Source organism: Podarcis cretensis (assembly GCF_951804945.1).
Source record: "Podarcis cretensis genome assembly, chromosome: 16".
Lineage (NCBI taxonomy): Eukaryota > Metazoa > Chordata > Lepidosauria > Squamata > Lacertidae > Podarcis > Podarcis cretensis.
In genome coordinates, this window is record NC_137186.1 from 40230957 (window position 1) to 40251867 (window position 20911).

General features: G+C 47.5%; 1 protein-coding gene across 5 annotated transcripts; it reads left to right on the forward strand.

Moving 5' to 3' along the window:
* Positions 1–465: 465 nt before the first annotated feature.
* On the forward strand, positions 466–18805 carry CDK2AP1 (cyclin dependent kinase 2 associated protein 1). 5 transcript variants are annotated; one of them, XR_013833808.1, is made up of 5 exons: positions 10304–11033; positions 12363–12469; positions 16094–16220; positions 17471–17770; positions 17817–18805. XR_013833808.1 is itself a non-coding variant. In XM_079957307.1 (4 exons), the coding sequence occupies exons 1-4, from the start codon at positions 752–754 to the stop codon at positions 17536–17538; spliced, it is 381 nt and encodes a 126-aa protein (XP_079813433.1). In that variant the 5' UTR covers positions 466–751; the 3' UTR covers positions 17539–18805. The 5 variants fall into 5 exon arrangements, 4 of the variants coding, with proteins under 4 accessions (XP_079813433.1, XP_079813432.1, XP_079813434.1 ...); XM_079957307.1 differs by lacking the exon at positions 10304–11033 and adding an exon at positions 466–830 and having other exon boundaries at positions 17471–18805; XM_079957306.1 differs by lacking the exon at positions 10304–11033 and adding an exon at positions 1691–1808 and having other exon boundaries at positions 17471–18805.
* The last annotated feature ends 2106 nt before the right edge of the window (positions 18806–20911 follow it).

Consider the following 20911-nt stretch of genomic DNA (forward strand, 5'->3'; position numbering starts at 1 on the left):
ATTTTTATTTATAGCCTACTGTGTTTATTATTTAATATCTTTAAAGCCTTTCCCGTATCCTAAACCATGGTTGCATGTATTTATTTTAAATTGTTGCAGATATTGAGCTTTTTTTTGTATTGGTGGGGAGATTAAACAACCAAGCAGTATGTACACGTTTTTCAACCGTTCCATGCCCACCCTTTAATCTCTCTTCCTCTGCTCCCTAATTTTCTGAAACATCCCTCCAAGACTGGCTGCATCGGAAAACTTCTTTCCAAAATTTTTGTTTTTAAAACTCTGAAAACTTATTTGAAGGGGGTAAAAAAGCTGATGGTCATAATAAAGCTTGCACCTCTCTAGGCAGTAGATGGAATTCCTTCCTTCCAATAATAAAGGAGGGAGGGAAATCTTCCACGTTTTGTGCACGGGATTCCCGAACTCCCTGGGCTGAGGTTCAACTTTTCCCTCCTCCTCTCCCCACTTTTCGTCCCCCCTTCCTCCTCCTCCTCCTCCTCGCGATGCATGGATGCGATCCTGCGCTGCCCAAGAGCGAGCGGCAATCTGTGTACATATAGATGTCTCTCTCTCTCTCTCTCTCTCTCTCTCTCTCTCCATATGTGACGCGGCCATATTTGCGGCGTGCGCTTGTCTCTGGCAGTAAACAAGCCCCAAAGTCTCGGGCAAGACAGACGGAGCGACGGACAGGCGGACGGAGCCCGAGGGAGCCGCGCCGTGGAATTCCAGGACATTTCGCCGCCTCCCCTCGCCGATGTCGCTGCTGCTGCTCGGCATGTCTTACAAGCCAAACTTGACCGCGCACATCGCGGCGGCTCCCCCCATCAGCCAAGGTAAGGCGCCAACTCCGCCGGTCCCTCTCCGGGGCTTCTCGGCGCGGCGGCTTAAGCGCACGCAGGATCGCTCCTGGGCACCGGCTGGCCTTTTGCAAGGGGGTGGGGGTGGGGTGGGGAGCGGAGCCCCGCTGGCCCCGGAGGCGAAGCGAGCGCCGCGCTGCGCCCTGGCTACCTGCGCGAGCCCCGCCGCTGCCCGCTTCCCCGCTCAGGTCAGATCCGCCGAGCTGATTCATCTCCGCCATTATGCACTTTGGGGGGCGCCGGCGGCGGGGGGCGCGGGGGGGGGGAAGACGACACCCGAGCGGGTGCAAAGTTTGGCTGGGCGGCCAAGCCCCCTCCCCCGGGCAGCCCGGACAGGCTGCGCCCCGGGAAGCCGGCAGCGGCGGCGGCGGCGGCGGCGCCTGGGCGAGGGGGACCCGGGGGCTGGGCGGGGGGGGGGAGGGGAGGGGATCAAGGAGCGGCGGGGGGAGGATCGGTCCTGACGCCTCCTCCCCCCCCTTCCCCTCCATGATCGCCTCCCTAGAGCGGCTGATTGATTCGGATCAAGGCAGGAAGCGAGGCGCGCTGCACGCCTCGGCGAGGGCCGCTGCTGGTGGCGGGGCGCAAGTGCGCGAGGAGCCGGGCGGAGGAGAGGCGCGGGCTTCGGGGAGCCGGGCACGTGCATGCGCCCCGCAAATCGTACGCTTTTTATTTATTGCTTATATATATATATCCCACCTTTTCCTCCAAGGAGCTCAGGGTTCACTGCCAACTCTCCGCGTTTAACTTCCACAACAACCCTGGGAGGTAGGCTCCCCAAGGGTCGCATCCAGTGAGCTTCTTCGTGGCTGAGTGGGGTGGAGGGGATTCGCACACTCTCACCACTACACCACACTGCCTCTGATCTCATGCACCTTCCTGAAGATGAGAGCCTTTGGAAGCGGCCTTATTGCGAATCACTATGTCTTCTGAGCGGCAGTGACTGCAGGCTGTTGGGTAGGGAATAATTTTCTCCTCATCAGCTGGTACCTGAGAGCCTCTTAACTGAAGGTGCGGCAGACGGGACCTGGGACCTGCATGCAAAACGTTTGCTGCGACCCAGGGTTCCCCCAGCTGCTTCAGTCAGCAAGCTTCATTCAGTGTGTCCATGGATTTGTGATTTAAGAGCATATTATTATTATATTGCATTTCGCTGTGTTACAATTTGAATTGCTAGGACAGGCCAGAAAAGCATTAAGTAGTTCACCAAAACTGTCAGCAGTTTTCAAGTGGTCCCTTTAGCAGAAAAGTTTGGGAACTGGTGCTCTGAGACGCCTTGAGAGTGGCATTCTGCAAGGCAGGCTCCCTGCTTGTTGAGTGTGCCCTTCAAGAGACGTGTGCATCTCTGACTGATGGGCATTGCCCCAGGTGAAACTTCATTGTCACCAATATCTACTTCAGTGCATGTTCTCACATCCAGCTGCCTGTTGTGACCAAGTGATGTTCATGGATGTGTAAACTGTCCCTTAAACAAGACTTTACTGTTTAGAAAAGCTGGGTGTTTTGACCTTAATCATCTTATCAGTTAAACCTGTCATTTGTGTGAAGAGAGAGCCTGGGTTGTTTTCAGTGTTAGTCATACTCCTAGTAGTCCCATTGAAATGAATAAACATTACAAAGATCCATTAATTTCACTGGGTCCGCTTTTGAGTAGAACTTCATTGGAGAAAACCCTGTGTTTCACTTTCACTTTTGTTTCTACTGTTTTACTTTATTTTGCCTTTCTCTTCCACATCTTCCCCTTCCACAAAAAAAAAAAGTTTCCTTCGGTTTAACTTTGCCTCTTGCAAACTGCAGAAAATTCTCTGTGTTTTACAATACTTATATCCAGTGCTATTTTTCTGGAGAAAAAGGTGCTGGAACTCACCTCATTCTCTTAGAATGGTAATGGCGACCACCTGAGAGGTGCTGGAAATTCCTGCTGAAAAAAAGCCGTGCTTATATACCACTTGAATAAAACACACAGAACATGCAGAATACACACAGAACACACAGAATAAAACACACAGAACCCTGATCTTTGTTTTTAAACAATACAGAATGTCTTTTACACATGGCTCTGGTTGATTGATCTTGAGTTTCCAGCAAAAGACAAAGTAAATACAGCAGGCCTAAAATTTCCCGACTCCTGGTTTAGCATACTTGAGTCCTGAAAGACTCTCACAACAGCTTTTCCAAAGATCCTCACACTAAAAATTGCGTTTGCGGCTGCTATTGGGAACAGAAATAGTGTGGTGTCTCTATGGCTTATTCATGTGGGATTTCCAACCTCTGCTTACTAGGCAGCAGAGTCCCCTGAAGTCCTTTGAGGCAAGGCGGGGGGCAGCTGAGCTGTGGAAGCTGCTTCATGAGGGCAAATGGGTCACTGCCCCACCAGCCTTGTATCTCCCTGCAGTTAGAATCCTAGAATTGTATAGTTGGCAGGGTCCACTGCCAGTCAGCTTCCTCAGCAGGGAAGAAGGTGGGCAGAAACCTAGAACCAGTTGGCTCTGCCCCTCCTTGGCTTCACCCTCCTGTCGGTTCCCCCCCTTCTGCGCTGCTGGTCCCAGGGGGGGTCTGGCCATCACTCCAGCTGGAAGCTCTTCAGGCCGAGAGAGAGGCAAGCCTGCTTTTGCTGGGAATTGTCAGGCAACCGCTCCCACTGAGATCCTCTGAGGCAAGTGTAATTATTTCTGTGGTCATCCAGACTTTAAAGAGAAATTGCTCCAATCATAAGCAAAGGGGTGGGGGAAGTGTATGCAAAGTTGCTCCGGGGGACATCTTGGTGGACAATTTCCATTTGCCTCCATTTCTTGGCTGCTGCCTGAGAGTCTTGTCATTGGAGAGGCTGAGGATTGGACCTGGGGCTTTCTGTGCGGAAAGCCTGTTCTCTGCCCCGGAGCCCGGGTCCCCTGGCCTGGCCTGGCAGCGCTCTCTGCCATGCACAGCTCAGCCCTCTGCATGGGGACTCAGAAGTAAGTTCCGCTGTGTGGGCAAAACCAGGCAGGTTCAGCAGAGTTTCTACGATAACCAGATCCCCTGTCAGATGCAGATTTTTGTGACTGAAAGAGGACCCTGAGAATGAATATCTGCCTCAAATTGCCATTTGGGATTTCCTCTGTCGCTCTGTCTCCAAGGCTAAATTGGTCTGGCGTTTTGGTGTTCCTACAACTCTGAGGCAAATTAGGATTGGAGAGAGTGGTGGGCCTGTGACACGCAGTGAGCTTTACGGCTGAGTTGGCATCTGAGTCACATTCCCCTGAAGTCTGAGTCCACTATTCCACCTCTCTTTCCAAAGCAAGCGGAATCGCTTTTTGAAGCATGTCCTTGAAGGCACGTGTGGAGAACCTTTGTCCCTCCCGGTGTTGCTGCAGCTCCCACCATCCCTGGCCATTGGCCATGCTTGCTGGGCTGATGGAACTTGTAGTTCATCAGCAACTGGAGGGCCAAACAGTCCCCACACCCGCTGTGAGGCAGTGGGTCAGGACTTGCCAATAGGCCTAAATGCCACAACCTGCCCACTTGCCCACAGCTTTTTGGCTGGAGCTGTGCCAACACCAGCAACTCCTTCCATGCTGAGGAAAGGTGGTCAAGAGACAGAGAGGCTTAGGGGGAGACTGAGGGAAAAGGGCCAGAGGAGGTGTTGAAGGAAATTAGGAAGTGAGAGAAAACACTAGTATTTAATAATAATAATAATAATAATAATAATAATAATAATGCCACCTTGGCTGTTATTTAGCCACCCTTGGCCTGAAGGTCCGAGGGTGGGTCTCAGCAATTTAAGATACAACATCAAAAACAGTTTAGAACAAATTGCAATCGCAAGAATAGGATGGAGTCAAATACATAAGGAATTGAAAAGAGAACAAGAGGGGGAAACTCTAATAGAAGAAATGAATGAATGGAAAAGGTGAGGAAGGTGGAAAGACTGACAGTTTTTTTGAAGAGGAGGGAATAACTTACAAGTTGAGTGTGAAAGGAAAATGGGAGAAGAAATTATAGGACATGGGTAAAAAATACTTTGAGAGGTGTGGGGTGGGTGGGAAGGGGAAAATATAAAAGAAAAGCTGCTCCATTTACTGCCTCTGGCTCAGAAAAATCTGCTCAAAACTGAGGTTGGGTTGTCACAGTAGCTCCAAAGCAAGTGTTTTTGAAGAAAAAGCAGTGGCAAAGAATTTACCAATTTCCAAAGATGGATTGGGTATCTGTAGAAAATTCTATCGGTAGTCGCCAGGGCACGGCTTGATTAGCCCTGCCCTCCATGTGCCAGCATCTTGTGACTGCTGTTTTCAGCTCTCTTAAGTGGGCCCTGGAGGTAGAAAGTTTGCAGACCCCTCTGCTTCAAGGTTTAAGCTGTCCTGTTGAAATTAATAATTGGGACTATCTATTGTTGTAGCAGAAACTTAGACTTTGGTTTCTTAAAGCAAATGCTGCTGATTAAAGAGTTGTTTGAGCACATTTGAAAATTAATTTGTAGTTCTCTCTCTTTCACTCACTCTGTGTGTCTAGTTGTTTGTTTACTATGCATTTGAACACCCCTTAAGATACCATAACCAAATGTTGCATGTTGGCTCCTAAGATCAACCTGCAGGTTTTCACCCATGTTTGGATTCAGCTGGACACCGTTTTGAATCAAGATGGTTGACCGAACATTTTCAGTCTGCACTGATTTGAACCAGTGATGTCCAAAGGGACCAGGCAGACGGCCTTCTCGGTAGTCGCGCCCTCCCTGTCGAACACCCTCCCTTCATGCGTCGTCCTGGTAATTTGCAATGGGTTTTGTGCAGGAGAACGTCCTGACGGGTTGTGCCCTTCAAGACCCCTTGTCTGAGCCTTGTGTGTTCGTATGCTCGGAGCCTTGGATTCGCAAATGTTTTTCTTCAGATGCCTCATTTTGGCTTTGGAGCTTCTAAATAGGACCCCTTACAGTGAGCAGAAGCAACATTTTATGTCTTTAAAAAAAACACACCTAAATCTGAGTGGAAACAAGGTATTTGGAGAGAAGATGTGTGGTGGCAACAGAGTCTCTTGGGCGTCAGTGGAAGCCTGTTTTTAATTCCGGTTTCTTGTGTAGGGATGCTGGTTTGGTTGCCCATCTATCCCCCCGCCCCCAGCAAAACATTTGCTTTTGTCCTGTGTTTTGGACAGAAGAATAATTGTGATGTTTTAGATGTGCTTGGAGCATGGGACATCCTGCAAGAGTTGACCGAGGCAACTGGAACCAGTCGCTCCCCAAATCTCTTATGCTCTTTAACGAAACCTGATAATATAATAATTGCATTGTTATTGAAGGCCCTTCCACAACCATTTCTAGGGATGCTCAGCCTGTCCCCATTTCACCTGTACTGCTTCTTTGTGCCTCATCCATTCTATAGAGAAACTCTTTAGGTGGAATTGGGGAGGGGGGAAGGGAAGTAAAGAGCACTCATCAGTTTCCAAAATGGTTTCTCTGTCTGCTTTGTACACCAGCCCTTCCTCTCGCTAAGCGCTAATGCCAGCACCCTGGCGTAAGGCCAAGGGAGTTAGACAAAGGAGCCCTGGCAATTGAATATCTCGGATTCTCAGTGATATGACTGCAAATGCTCCCTGTCTCTGATTAGGCAGCTTGGCTTGAGCGTTCAGGGCTGGAGGGGGGCCTCTCTCAGCCATCCAAATGAAATACTACCCCCCCTTAACACACACACACACACACACACACACCCCAGATTCAGACCTGTAAACTCTAACTTTGCTTGCAGATGTGAAGGCAGATTTCGCTTTTTAAATGTAGCAGGAATTAAGAATGATTGCTGTGGCTTCCCTTACTCTCTTAGCCTGAAAAAGGCTGAAGGAAGAATGGTTTCCTGGTCAAATTTCTGCCTGTTGTGCTAATATTAAAGACACAGGATTTCTGGTTTTCGGGGGGGGGGGGACTTAACCCCAACCCCTTCTTCTAGCCAAATGTGTGGGAAATCCAAAGCCAATAATCATCAGCTGTGACCCACCCACTGCTGTGGGGCTGGAAAGATTTGAAGGCCACTGTAGGCTCAGTAATGTCTTTTCTCTCCTCTACCCCTGTGTCATCGTGCATCTACCAGTAAGTGTCCTTATGCATTCCAGGTGGCTATGATGTGTGTGAGGGGGGGAGGCTTTTAAAGGGCTTTTTTGCTGCTGTTAATTACCCACTTAACTTTGATTTCCCCATCAATTAGGAAGCAGAGAGAAGGCAGCTCCCAAGCTCTGCAGAAGGGAACATTTACTATACTGATGTGTATAACCTCTCTTAGGAGTGTCCCCATTGGACCTTGATGTATGCTCACCCCCCTGCCCCCCCCATTGGTTGCCCATCACTCTGGCAAAGTTCCTCATTAACACCAGTTTGAGGTGCCAACATTTAAAAAAATCCTGCTCCTGTGGCTTTATAAACAGCCCAGCATATGGAAATTAAGTGGGGCTTTTCTTGGCAGGGAGCAAAACAATGGAGAGGCAGAATTTGTCTGTATCGGGCTGCTGTTGAAGGCACTTCAACAGCATCAACACTTAACAGTAAAAAGAAATAAAAGCTGGCAACTTCAATACCAGTTCTTTTCCTTCTCTTCATGGTTCCCCTGCAAGAATAGCCACTTTTCGTTCTGGCAGGACTCCTGAGCCTTAGGGGGAGAAATGCAGCAGGCAGACCCTTTTCCATTGCTACACTGCAGTTGTTTGATAGTAAGCAACACCTGTGGAATATATCTTTCATATTATTTTCTTAAGTCACATTGAGTCATGCGCATTTGTATAAATAAAGCATCTAGCAAATTTCTTGCCTTGGTCATGGCCTGGATGAAGCTCAATCCAGATAAGACTGAGGCGCTGCTAGTTGGTGGTTCCCTAGACCAGATGGCGGAGAGGTGGTCTGCTCTTGATGGGGTAACACTGGTTCTGAAGGAGTTGGGTACACAGCTTGGAGGTCCTCCTGGATCCTTTGCTGTCACTTGAGGCTCAGGCAGCCTTGATGGCACGGAGTGTCTTCTGTCAGCTTTGACTGATGGCCCAGCTGTACCCTTATCCAGACAGGGACAGCCTAACTTCTGTTGTCTATACTGTGGTAACTTCTAGGTTAGATAACTGCAATGCCTTTTAAGTAGGGCTGCCTCTGAAGATGGTTCAGAAACCATCTGGTGCAGAATTCAGTGGCCAGGTTGCTCACCGGGCCGGACGGTTTCAACATCTAATGCCAATGCTGGCCCAAATGCACTGGCTGCCATTTAGTTTCCTGGTCCAATTCAAAGTGCTGGTTTTGATCTATAAATCCCTAAGCAGCTCAGGACCATAACACCTCAAGGCCTGCCTCTCCCCATATGAACCGACCTGGACCCTGCAACCATCCTCCGAGGCCCTTCTTTGTGTGCCTTCCCTACAAGAGGTCTGGAGGGTGGTAACAAATGAACAGGCCTTTCCTGTGGTGGCTCCTCATTTGTGGAAATCTCCCTGAGGAGGCTCATCTGGCGCCTTCACTACATATATTTAGACGCCAGGTGAAAACATTTCTCTATGACCAGGTGTTCGGCTAATTAACATTCTATGGTTCTTAAAAATGTGTTTGTGGGAGAGAGGAGTTGTGGTTTGTTTCTGTTTTATGATGTATTTTGTGTTGATAAACCTGTGATCTTCAGATGAAGGGTGGTATACAAAAGATACTATTACTATTAATGCTACTGCTACCAATGTAATACATGCCCTGGGAACTTATGGTGAAGGACAGGTAATTAACAATAATAATTTGCCAGTCATGTGGCTGTTAATAGCACAGGAACCCTATCAAAAAAGAGAGTGGAAATTCTAGCTGGAAGCCACTAACTATGCTGCCTGCCCAAATTATTTATTTATTAGTTTTATATACCTTACCTTTGCCTAAGGTATATTTCCGTGGACGCGGATTCCCCACTGGAATGAACTGACTGGTGCACCTGGCGAGGGGAGTGGGCTCCTGTCCTCCCTCTCCACCTTGGCCCCCTTGCTCAAGAGGGGTTTGTTTTGTTCCTCCCAGCAGTAGATTTGGACATGCTTCATTCTGGATTGCTTGGGACAGAGTGCCGGCTGGCTTCTGGGTCTTGTACCAAGTAGCCAGGGGCAAGTGGGGGTGGGGCTCCTGCACGTTTAATAGGCAGCTACACCAGCGGAAATTCCCAACTACAATTTAGGTAGTTGTAAGTTGCCAACTTTTAAATGCTTGCTGAAACCTTTTCTATTCCTCCAGGCTTAAGCACGCAGATGAGAGGTCTACGGATGTTTGTTTTTCATTTCTCTTTGCTTTTAACTTTTTTTGATTTTATTGTCTGGCTTCATGTTTTTATATTGTTGTAAACTGCTACGATATATTTTTATGATACAGTTGTATATTATTTTTAATGATATTTTGTATTTTATGGTTATGGATATTGTTTATGTATTTTGTTACGCAAATCACTTGCTATGGATCTTTCAGATAGTAAAGCGGTCTATAAATGGAAACAGCACCAATAATAAGAGAGCAATGCCCCAGTGTATGGGATGTTAGGCTTCCCTCTGGTAGTACTTCTGGTGGGGGACGCGTCATTCTCCTTCTGGGGTGGTTTGTCCACCAGTGGTCCCCACTCTGCACTCAGCTCTCACCTGTAGCTCCTGGAAGCTGTCAATATGCAACAGCTGCCACAGCCCAGGAATGGCTTTGACTGGTTTGCTAAACCAGGCCAGGTTAGCTGATGCGTCACAAACCCTCAGTGAATTAGGGACTTCTCTGCATGCAAAGACAGACTCTGGCGGATTGAGTGGACAAGACCAATAGTGGGTCCAACCATGGGCGTAGCAAAAGGGGGGGGGCAACTACCTCCCTCTAAATCAAATCAATAATAATAATACTTAACTAAGTGACCAATTGTGTCGCAGATAGCTTGGTTCTGCCCCCCTAACATTGATGCTGCCCACCCTAATATGAATCCTGGCTACACCCAGGTCCAACAGTCAAGAAGGTGGTTTCTGCACATGCTGTAGTGTAGAGAAAAATGAGGGTTTGTCCACCGGGATGGTGCCTTGTATGCCTCCTTCCAGCACCTCCTGCAACCAAGCTGGTGCCAAATGTCTGGCTTTCCTTTCCTTTGGACCACATCAGTGAGACCCGAGTGTGTGTGTGTCTTGTTGTCTGGGCAGCCTGCGACCTCCACATACTGCCCAGGTTTGTTCCCCCAGGAGGTTGCTTTGGTGCCGCTGATATAGCCGTTTGCTTTGATTCCTGGAGGCGCAGTGCATTGTCTCGAGACAGACAGATGTCAAAAACAACAGTGCCCCTGAGCTATGACCATTCTATGAAAGGAACATAGGAAACTGCCTTAAGTCAGACCATTGGTTCCTCTCGTTCAGTGTGGTCTCTGCTGTGTGGCAGCAGCTTGCCAGAACTTCAGGCTGGGTTCTCTCCCAGCCTTTGCTGGGGCCTTCTGCATGCAAAGGATCAGGAGTAGCTGATGCTCGTTGGGACTGGTGGGGCAGAAGGTGGTGAGCTTAAATGGTAGGCAGCACCTGAGCAAATGCAGGCACAGGCAATTCATGCTACCTTTGTCCACGGGGGGGGGGGGGCTCCTTTTCCCTGCTGAGTTCTGCAAGGGCAGCGCTGAGGCTGATGAGACAGCAGCCGACAGGGAATGCCAGTGCCAGCCCCCCCCCCAAAGACTAGCTGTAAGGAGGAAGGCAAGCAGGTGGGGGCTGGGTGAGGGCAGACTGCCACCGAGCGAGGGGCCCTTCGCTAGAGCAAAGCCAAGCCCATGCTATGCCTTTGACTGCAGTTGGCAATTCACTGCCAGAAACCACCCCAAATCTGCCTCGGGACCTCCTACCATACCTTGCTGCTTTCCAAAGCTGGCCACATCTCGGAGCAGGGTTGCCCTTTAAAAGTTTGGCCTGGATTTGATGTCCTTTTTGGGGTGCAGGAACCCTTTCAAGATCCGGGGCTTTCAAAGCAAGCATGGCTATGTTTTTCTTTCCTTCCTTCCTTCCTTCCTTCCACCCTCCCACCCGCACCCTCCATCTGAGCTGAGCTGGCACAGCGACTAATGCGGCCATCTGCACTGTGCAAGGAGGGCTGGCACCGCAGCCAAGTCCAAAACGCTCCTTTTGTTCTCGGGGCCTGCTGCTGCGGTGCTGATAAGGCGCACTCTGTGTTGGCCACTATGTCTTACTACGTCTTCGAGGCAGACGGCAAAGGATCAGGTAAAGGCACCCAAGGTTACCCAGTGGCTTGGCATTGGGGGGGGAGCTTTGGGGGACAGGGACGCTGGCTTAAACTCATCAGCAGCCTCTAGGGCAAGCTTAGGTGCACTATGGGGGAAGACGGCCCCAGGAGATGGTGCAGGGGGAGGAGATGTCGTGCCAGTCCGGTTGGAGATCCTCAGGGCCTCCCTTCTCACCGTGTGGCCTCCCCCACCCCACATGTTTCCTGAACATTGCATGTTGCGCTCTGTTTTACAAAGGGAAGGGGCCTTAGCTCCTTATTGGTGAAGAGTACAGTGGTACCTTGGATTACACACACTTCAGGTTACAGACTCCGCTAACCCAGAAATAGTACCTCGAGTTAAGAACTTTGCTTCAGGATGAGAACAGAAATTGTGTGGTGGCGGCGGGAGACCCTATTAGCTAAAGTGGTACCTCAGGTTAAGAACAGTTTCAGGTTAAGAACGGACCTCCAGAACGAATTAAGTTCTTAACCCAAGGTACCACTGTATCTGCTTTGTCTGCAGAAGGTCGGGGGTTCAATCCCCAGCCTCTCTTGGTGGGGAGATCTGCTGACCATCAGCATGGCTAAGACTGAGTTAGACAGACCAGTGGTCTGTTTTGGTCTTCATGTGTGTTGCTGAACAACAGGCTACCTATATGGGCACACCTCTCCAACAAATGGCTGGTGTTCTCCATTTTGGCAGCACTCATTGGCAGTCTAGGGGAAGGGCTATCCTGGCCAGGTGAGGAGTTTTGCAGTGATAGATCAGGGGATAGCGAAGCAGCACCCAGTCTGGGACACAGATGCCAAGGCTACAAATAACGTTTTATTTATTCCCATCCACTTCCCTTTCCCCTTCTGCTCCTACAAGAGACCAGCATTTCTGACAAAGGCCTATTAACCTTGCCACATCAGTTAAATAAAAAAACGGTTATTTTTATACCACATATAGACTTTAGGTGAGCTGTTCACTTGTTGGACTCGGTCTCTCCATCTGCAATATGGGGAGAATAATGGTGACCTACTTTACAGGGTTCCTGTTAGGATGTCCAATATAATCTATGTGAAGAACTCTGAGCGCTTGGGAAAAGTTTTCATAGACAGCAAATGTCAATGTGTTACGATTGCCATGGTGTCTCGTGCTTCTACTGATCAGGACAATGTGGCGTTTATTTTTACCACTGCATTAGCATAGCTGGCAACTATTAGCGGAATGAGGAAGATAGGTACTGACCTTTCAAAACCAGAATGTTTAACCTGCTAGTTTTGTATCTTACTCAACATTTGGTAATCATTCTCACTTTGTACGTTTTCTTTTTCCAAAGCTGGGAACGTCCACTCTCCTTCCACAAGCATGGCAGGCTCAGGGCAATACAGACAGCTTATAAATGACTACGGACCCCCATCTCTAGGTTACACACAAGGAGTGCAGGTAAAAACTTCCAACATTCTGGGCTGCCAGCAGTGTGTCTCTTATGCCATTAATTCATTCATTTATTTTGTTTTTTTGTTTGTTTTTTTAAAATATATTTTATTAAGGGTTTTCTTGTTTTACAGTGTAAGTGTAATGCCTCGTATTTTTCCCCCCCGTGTAACATTTTTACAAATCCATTTCATTTGTTGAGGCATTAGGGGGAGAAGAAAAAAGAAAATAAAATAAAAAGAAAGGAGGGTGGAGGGAGGGGAGATGGATGGGGGTGGGGTGGGGTAGCGGTGTTTCTATTATGCTTAATGTATGTAGTTTGGTGTCAGCGTGCTTGTGTTGTTCACTTGTGTTCCTTTGGTGGTGAGAGAGGTTGGGGTTGGCCTAGGATGTGATTGTTTGTTTGTGATTGGCTGTGGTGATCTTTGTTTTCGCATGTGAGTGAGGTGGGTGGGTGTTTTGGGTCAAGTTAGCCATATTGATTTGTATGTTGTTGGTGGATTATTGTCATTGTCCTGTTGGGCTGTGTATGTGATAAAGGGGAGCCATATTGGGGTGAAGGTGTCTTCTTCTGTTTGTCCCCGTGTCAGTTTCAGTTTATTAGTTAATTTTTCTAGTAGGGCTGTTTCCCATACTATTTGGTACCATTGGTCCATGCTTACTCCTGACAGGTCTCTCCAGTGTCTGGTTATGGTGTTTCTGGCTGCTGAAAGTAGGTGGGTTATGAGTTCTTTGTGGTGTAAATGGGCATTGTTGTCTTGGAAGATGTTTAGTAGGGCCAATTCTGGGGTGAAGTCTAATACTTGCTTTGTTATTTTACATATTTCTTGTATGGCTGTTGTCCAGAATAGTTGGATTTTGGGACACTCCCACCACATGTGAAGGTATGTCCCTGTGGAGGTGCACCCTCTCCAGCATTTTGGTGAGGTTCCTGGGTGTATTAGCGCTAGTTTCCTTGGTGTTAGGTACCACCTGTAGGTGAGTTTCAGTGTGAGTTCTTTTCTTTTCGTTGATATGGATTTAAAGGGGGGTTTGGACCACATTCTGGTCCATTGAGTGGGGTTAATCTCATAGCCTATATCATTCTCCCATTGTTTTTTGATTGCGTCTAGGGGATTTGCGGGATTTTGGAGTAGTATTTTGTATATTGCGGATACCGTCCCTTTACCATTTCCCTTTGTTGTTAGGAGGAGGTTTTCAAAGGTTGTCAGGGGCCTAGTTGCTGCTGATTTTACTGATGGGTTGTTTAAGAGGGCATGTAGTTAACCAGGGCATTTGGGTGTTGTCAGAGCTGCCTCCAGGTCCCAGCTCACAGAGGACCAACGCTAGGCTGTAGTTATGTACAAAAGTCTTTATTGAGGTTCAGTTTCCATTTTAAAGCCGCAGCGCGCAGCTCTACGTCTCGACCTTAGACCGGCGAAGTCCCGTCTGAGTCTCCGCCCCTTCCACACCAGTTTAAGACTCTCGCTTTGCTCCACCTCTTCCTAAGTTCCTTTCTCCTCTGGGCCCTCCTGCCCGCTAGGGTTTCATCCTTCCTGGACTCCTCTGACGCTGACCCTGATGATTCTTCCCCCTCCTTCCGGCGGGCTTTAGGACCTGGTTCCCTATCCGGGCTACCTTCTGTGCCGCTCGCCTGTACATTTGAACTTGGCGCGCGCGCCCAGCCTGCAACTTTCCTCTTGACCGTTCCCTCGCTCTCCGATGGAGGCGTGGCCAACCCTGACTCATCTTCTCTCGCTGGTGGTGCATATGTGGGCTCTGATACCTGGGACTCCTCCCCCCCACTACGCTCTGGTGGGGAAGCTGGTCCTGATTTCCAACTGCTGCTCTGGGAGTCCCCGCTGGCCCCTTGCTTCTGGGGTGTCCCCCTTGGGTCCCCCCTTGCCCTGGCCATAGGCGCCCCCTTCTGAGAATCTTCCGATTCGCTGGAGAGGCTCATGGAATCTCTCGGGCTGCTGTCATCTTCTCCTACGCTGCCCTCGGATTGCTCCCCCTCGCTCTCCATCTCCTCTCCTCCCTGCGCTCCCGCTGAGTCCCTGACAGGTGTCTTCTAGTTTGTCTTGTATTTCTTGTGTTGACAAGGGTTTGTTATTTTTATAAAAGTCTATTAGGCGATATAAGCCTTTGGTTCGCCAGGCTTTTATCTGGAGGTTTTGTGCTGCATGGTGGAATAATTCATTCATTTATGAATGAGTTCCCTTGAAACATCCCCACGGGTTTGACAATAAAAAACATATATAAGGACAATTACAAATCCGACAGAAACAGACTGGGATAAGAACCTCATTTGAAAAGACTTGTTGAAAAAAAGGGAAGTTGTCTATATTTTTAATTTATATACGTACACCACATAGCGTTCCAAAATAGTAGTTTGCAAAATATAAAAACAGAGTGACAGAAAAGTTAAAATATAAATGTCCCCAATTAAAACAGTGCAGCAATTAAAATCTGTAGATGGGCTGAGAAATCGAGGAAATGCCTGTGTAAGTCAACAAACTGGTCGTGATGTCACTTAATAGATTAAATTTAAGTGGATGGATTAAAATAAATATTACAGTTTCCAAACAGAAGTGATATTGACCAAATTCAGCACTGAGTGACTATGTGATTCAGGTACATAGCGTTTTTGCTGTGGGTGTGGCATCTAAGGGTTCATGTTTATTTGTTAACAAGCTTGTTTTTCACAAGCGTCGACTCTACTTTTAACCTGCTCGCCTCAATGATGGCATTAATAAATATTGCAGCTTTCACGTTCAAGTTGCTTTAAAGGCTCAATGCTCACTATTTGGGGCTTCCCTCGGGCTTGATCCGGAAGCTGCAGCTAGTGCAGAATGCTTCAGCACGGCTGCTGTCACGAATGAGACCCTGTCTGCATAGAACCCCTCTGCTCAGGGATCTGCATTAGTTGTCCATTTCCCATCTGCTACCCAGACAAGCTCAGTGTGTTGTTATTAGCATATTAAGCCCTCAACAACCTGGGAACCAGTTTACTCGCAGGGTCGCCTGACCCCTTACATGCCCACTCAACTGCTTTGATATGTGGAACTGGAACACCTGTAAGAAATAGTTATCTTTGGGGGGGGGGTGTTACACATTGTAACTCCTAGCCTGTCAACACCAGACGGACGTCTGATTGAAACCTTTTTGTTTAGGCAAGCCAATGCAGATGGCTGTGGGCAGGGGGGTTGGACTAGATGACATTCGGGGTCCCTTCCCACTCTAATATTCTATGTGAAATGTTGATGTCTTTCTTCTTTTTAGCTACTATTGATTTTAATGATCTTTTAAATATTTTAAAGGTCCCATTTTTAACTGTTTTTATTGATAATGTTAATTTTGTAAGCTACTTAATAGGATTTTTACAATCAAGCAATATATGTTTTTTTAAAGTACAGTAAATAAAATAATGAGGGGAAAACCCTCCCATCCCAATATAGCCTGCACTAAACAGCCACTTTTAGACTGCAATTCTATGCATGCTTTCCCAAGAGTAATCCCCACTAATCAGAGCATGTGTAGGATTGCACTGTCACCCTGCAATTAATGAATTGATTAATTTGAGCTTTATTGTGGTGTGTTGGTTATTGTGACTTGCTCTGCTCTAATTCAGACCCCATCTCTTTCTGCTGCCAGGGAACAAGTAGCAGTCAAGTACCACAGAGCAAATATGCAGAACTCTTGGCCATCATAGAAGAATTAGGAAAAGAAATCAGGCCTACATATGCTGGAAGTAAAAGTGCCATGGAAAGGCTAAAACGAGGTAATGAAGCTAATACTGAAATATTTTAAGCCATATTATTTACACTAAATCACTTGACTTAAGGACCTAGTCCACAAGATTATGAGGAAAAGGTCAAAAAACACAGTATCTGATAAAGGTTTATTAATAAGAGTGGTCCAGGTTGGGCTTCTAGTGGCCCAGGAGCTCCCACTTTAAGCCAGTGTAGAAACGAAAACGCCACCTAGTCCCACCCAAAGAGAAGGCCACCCACTTCTAACCTGTGCAATTCATACCAAGAGCATATGAAGTAATATATGACTTTTAACGTATAGGCGCCGTGGGTTAAACCACAGAGCCTAGGACATGCCAATCAGAAGGTTGGCGGTTCGAATCCCCACAACAGGATAAACTCCTGTTGCTCAGTCCCTGCTCCTGCCCACCTAGCAGTTCGAAAGCATGAAGTGCAAGTAGATAAATAGGTACCGCTCTGGTAGGAAGGTAAACAGCGTTTCCGTGCGCTGCTCTGGTTCGCCAGAAGCGGCTTAGTCATGCTGGCCACATGACCCGGAAGCTGTTTGCCAGCTCCCTCAGCCAATAAAGCAAGATGAGTGCCGCAACCCCAGAGCCAGCCATGACTGGACCTAATGGTCAGGGGTCCCTTTACCATGACGAAGACTGTTTGTTCTGATACCTGGCAACTCCTCCCAGCCCCAGGCAGCATAGCCAATGATCAGGGCTCATGAGAGTTGCAGTTCAGCAACATTTGGATGGCACCATCTTGGAGACACCTGGATTAATGGGTTGCTATGCGCCTGTTTCCCCTGGCCACCTAGAAACATGCTTTGCCCCTCTCCAAAAGTATTTAAAATTAAACTTTCTTCCTTACAAAAAATGCTGCAATGGTCACTGAACCGCTTCAGAAAAAGGAGGAAATATATAACTCAAAAGCATGCTCCACCAAGGAAGTTCTCCTGCAAATGTCCCAGTGAAATGAAAAAGCAGCTATACCTTCATATGAAACTGTCAAAAAGTCAGTGCCTCCCAAACTGTATACAGTTCTTAAACCAAGGCACACGTTCCCTAATGAGGCCTCCTGCCGCCAGTGCCCTTCCACCGTTTGGATTCCGTTCTTAGACCGAGGTAAAGTTCGCAAAGCGGGACACTTCTTCCAGTTTTGCAGAGTTCGTAAACCAAATTGTTCGTAAACAGGAGTGTTCTTAAACTGAGGTACCACTGTATTGCTTTTGTAAAAGTAAACACAAGCAGACTTTATGTTACTTATTTTGCAGGCATCATTCACGCCAGAGGACTAGTTCGAGAGTGTTTGGCAGAGACTGAGCGCAATGCAAGATCCTAGCATCTCTTCCCATGGCTGCAAGATTTTTCCACCTCTTATGAAAAAGGGACACCAGTTCCTTTGGAGACTACAGAAGGCATTCAGAGAGATCCCTTAATTTGACTCTATCACTCCCCCCCCCACTGCCATTTCCAAGAATGTGGGCCGCAATCCAAAGTAGCACTTGGGAGGCAACCAAGGGCTTGTGTGCCCAGTGGAAAGTTTGAATCCCCCCAACTAATACATCCACCCTGTGCCATACTTCAAACAGCTTCTGAAATGCCGCTTGGTTTCAAAAGCAGCTCACCATCCAGCATGGGGGGCACTGGTTTGAGAAAGTCCAAAGGTCCCCTTGGGTGGATAAAACATGTGCTGTCTTTTTTTCTTCTGGATCCTGGCCATAGTCAAGAAGATTATCCTTCCTCTCATTTAAAGTGGAGTTTGCAGTATTTCATTTGAAGCATTCCCTGAATTAGCTGAAATTTTTTATTTAAAAACAACTGCATTCCTCTCTCTTAATTCTCTGTTCTGCCTCAGGTTGCTCCTTCAACTAACAGTGTTCCCCACATCCAGTGGTTTTCAAACTGCATTCTAGGAAAGGTCTATGACTCCTTAGCTTTCTAGGGACTTCTCAGTAACATTATCAGTAATGTTGGACACGCTCCCCTGAAAAGGGAGCTCCTCTGCTGCCGCCTGTGTAATGTAAAAGGAGCGCTGGTTATGTTCTAGGTTATGTGGGGCATTGGCAAAGCTAAGCAGCTCCAGACATCACACCCCATGGATTGGGTGTACGCACCCCAGAGTCCTCTGCAGTGCAGCAGACTTCCTATGGCAAACGCTCAGCCTTTGCAGAACAGCAGAGAAGTAAAGGGCTCCTTGAAAGCAAAATTTGAAAACAGCTGCCTTAATCCTCAAAGCATTCATTTGGCTTCACCACTAAACCATTTCTTACCAGACTCCTTTAAATTTCAGTACAGATATTGTTTCTTATTTCACCATCTGACAGCCTAATTTCTAATTTGGTGCACGCACCATAAATTCTGTTCAAAAATTATCCCCACTCCCCACCATTTTGCATGATTGTTAGTGTTTCCATTAAAAGTGCATGAGTTCTACAAAAAGACTATTCTAACCTGTCACAGGCCCCAAAAGCAACTCTATTCCCCCAGATTTAAATTGTAACTTTGCCAAAAAAAAAAAAAGAATTCCAAATAAGTGACTAAAACTGTTATTTGCATCTTTGTATGTATTTATTACTTGACGTAATAAAGCTTATTTTCATTAACAATTTGGTACTGTTAAGCAGCAGAGGCCCAATTACTCAAAAGCATTAAAGCGTAGAATTATTGGAACACCTGAGAGATCCCTCAGAAAATCCAGCATAGGAACTTGGTGATGTGGAAGCATAAAGGATAAAAATAAGGTAAGCAAGCATGATGGGGGAATTACCCCTTACACCATTCTGAACATGCAATATCCAGTGACATCACACAGACCCATTGAGCTCAGTGAACTTCATTGGTCTATAAAAGAGCTTTCCAAACTGTGTCACAACACGTTAGTGTGTTGGCTGCAAAGTGTAGGTGTGTTGCACAAATGCTCTTATAAGGGGTTGGTTTGGCTGTCAGTTTGCTAGTAAAAGTGAATTACCCTGTTGCGAAATATGCATGTCTAAAAAGTTTGTCACCAACATGCAAAGATTGAAAAGCTCTGGTCTATGACATAGTTGGTGGTCAGCCGGTACTACTCATGGGTTCCCGTTTCCCTCCAAATCCACTTTCCAGCATTGTCAACTGTTGCTTTAAAGAGATGGAGGCTTCTGCTGGTGGGTGTTCAACCTTCCTGACTGACGACCTCTACCTGACCAGAGTGTATGCAACCACCCAAAAACTCTGAGGAATGCTGGAAGAAGTGGGCAGAAGCCACCTTGACACTTTCACTTGAGCTGAGAAGCCTTAGCGGAACTGGCTTTCCTTATACATTATATAGAGCAGAGGTGGAAAATTGGGGACACTCCAGCTACAGCTAAAAGGGTGAAGGGACTACAGTTCCCTTCACCCTTTTCCATTGGACCTTGATGAACAGGGCTGATTGGAGCCCAACAAAATATGGAGGGCCACATCCTTGCCTTGGAGGGTTCCACTGGCCCCATAAAGTGCCACCACCATTTGCCAGGAAAGGGAGTTGCTGCTCTGTTCTCTGCTGTGTTTAGGACATCAGTTATCCAGAGTGAGATTCAAGGTCAGCAGCAGCTGACAAAAAGGGACCACTGTTCTAGCATGTCCCTATAGTGAAGCATCATTCCACCTTGGTTGAAAGCAACTTTCAGCTTGAGGTTTTTAGTTTTAGTTCAGCATCCATACTTGCTTGTTCCCTTGTCTCTGCCACCCACTGGACATCCACTCCAGCACTGTTGAGGCAAAGCAGAACATTTATGGAGGGCACATACGGCCTTCCAGATGTTGTCAGACTCCAACCCTCTTCAGCCTCTTCCAGCAAGGCCAATGATTGGGGTTGATGGGAAAAGAAGTCCAGAAGAAGAAGAAGAAGAGGAGTTTGGATTTGATATCCTGCTTTATCACTACCCGAAGGAGTCTCAAAGCGGCTCACATTCTCCTTTCCCTTCCTCCCCCACAACAAACACTCTGTGAGGTGAGTGGGGCTGAGAGACTTCAGAGAAGTGTGACTGGCCCAAGGTCACTCAGCAGCTGCATGTGGAGGAGCGGGGAATCAAACCCGGTTCCCCAGATTACGAGCCCACCGCTCTTAACCACTACACCACGCTGGCCACTAGAGCATTACAGGTTCTCCATCCCTGCTGTAGTGCTTGAGATTAATGCCTCACTGCTATATTCTGCAGGCGGCAAAGTAAGAGATCCAGCTAATCCTGGGCTAGGCCACTCTTTTTCAACCTTGGGTTCTCAGCTGTTGTTGAACTACAACTTCCATCATCCCTGATCACTGGCTAAGATGGCTGGGGATGATGGGAAAACGGGGGCTCCCAACACACATACACCTGAGAACTCAAGGTTGAAGAACACAGGGTTAGACACCACATACTTGGTGGCTTTGCCACTCCACTGCATGCCATGCTGTTCTAGTTTTATGGCTCTGCTTGGGCATCGTGCAGTTCTCATTTTGCATGCCTTGTGCCGAATGCTGACACAATGCTGGGAACACGCCACACCCGCTGCTTCATGGCTGCAGAGTAGAGTGGCCAGCACATGCATGGCCTATTTTGGGTAATGACCTGATGACAGAGGATAGGGCAGGGCTTGCAGCTAAGCGTTGCTTGTCCGCAACCACAAAACCACTGATGTGTTATTACCGAAAGGCAACTGGGCACCAATTCCTGAAAGTGTGGACAGGAAGTCTCCCTACTCCTGCCTTAGAA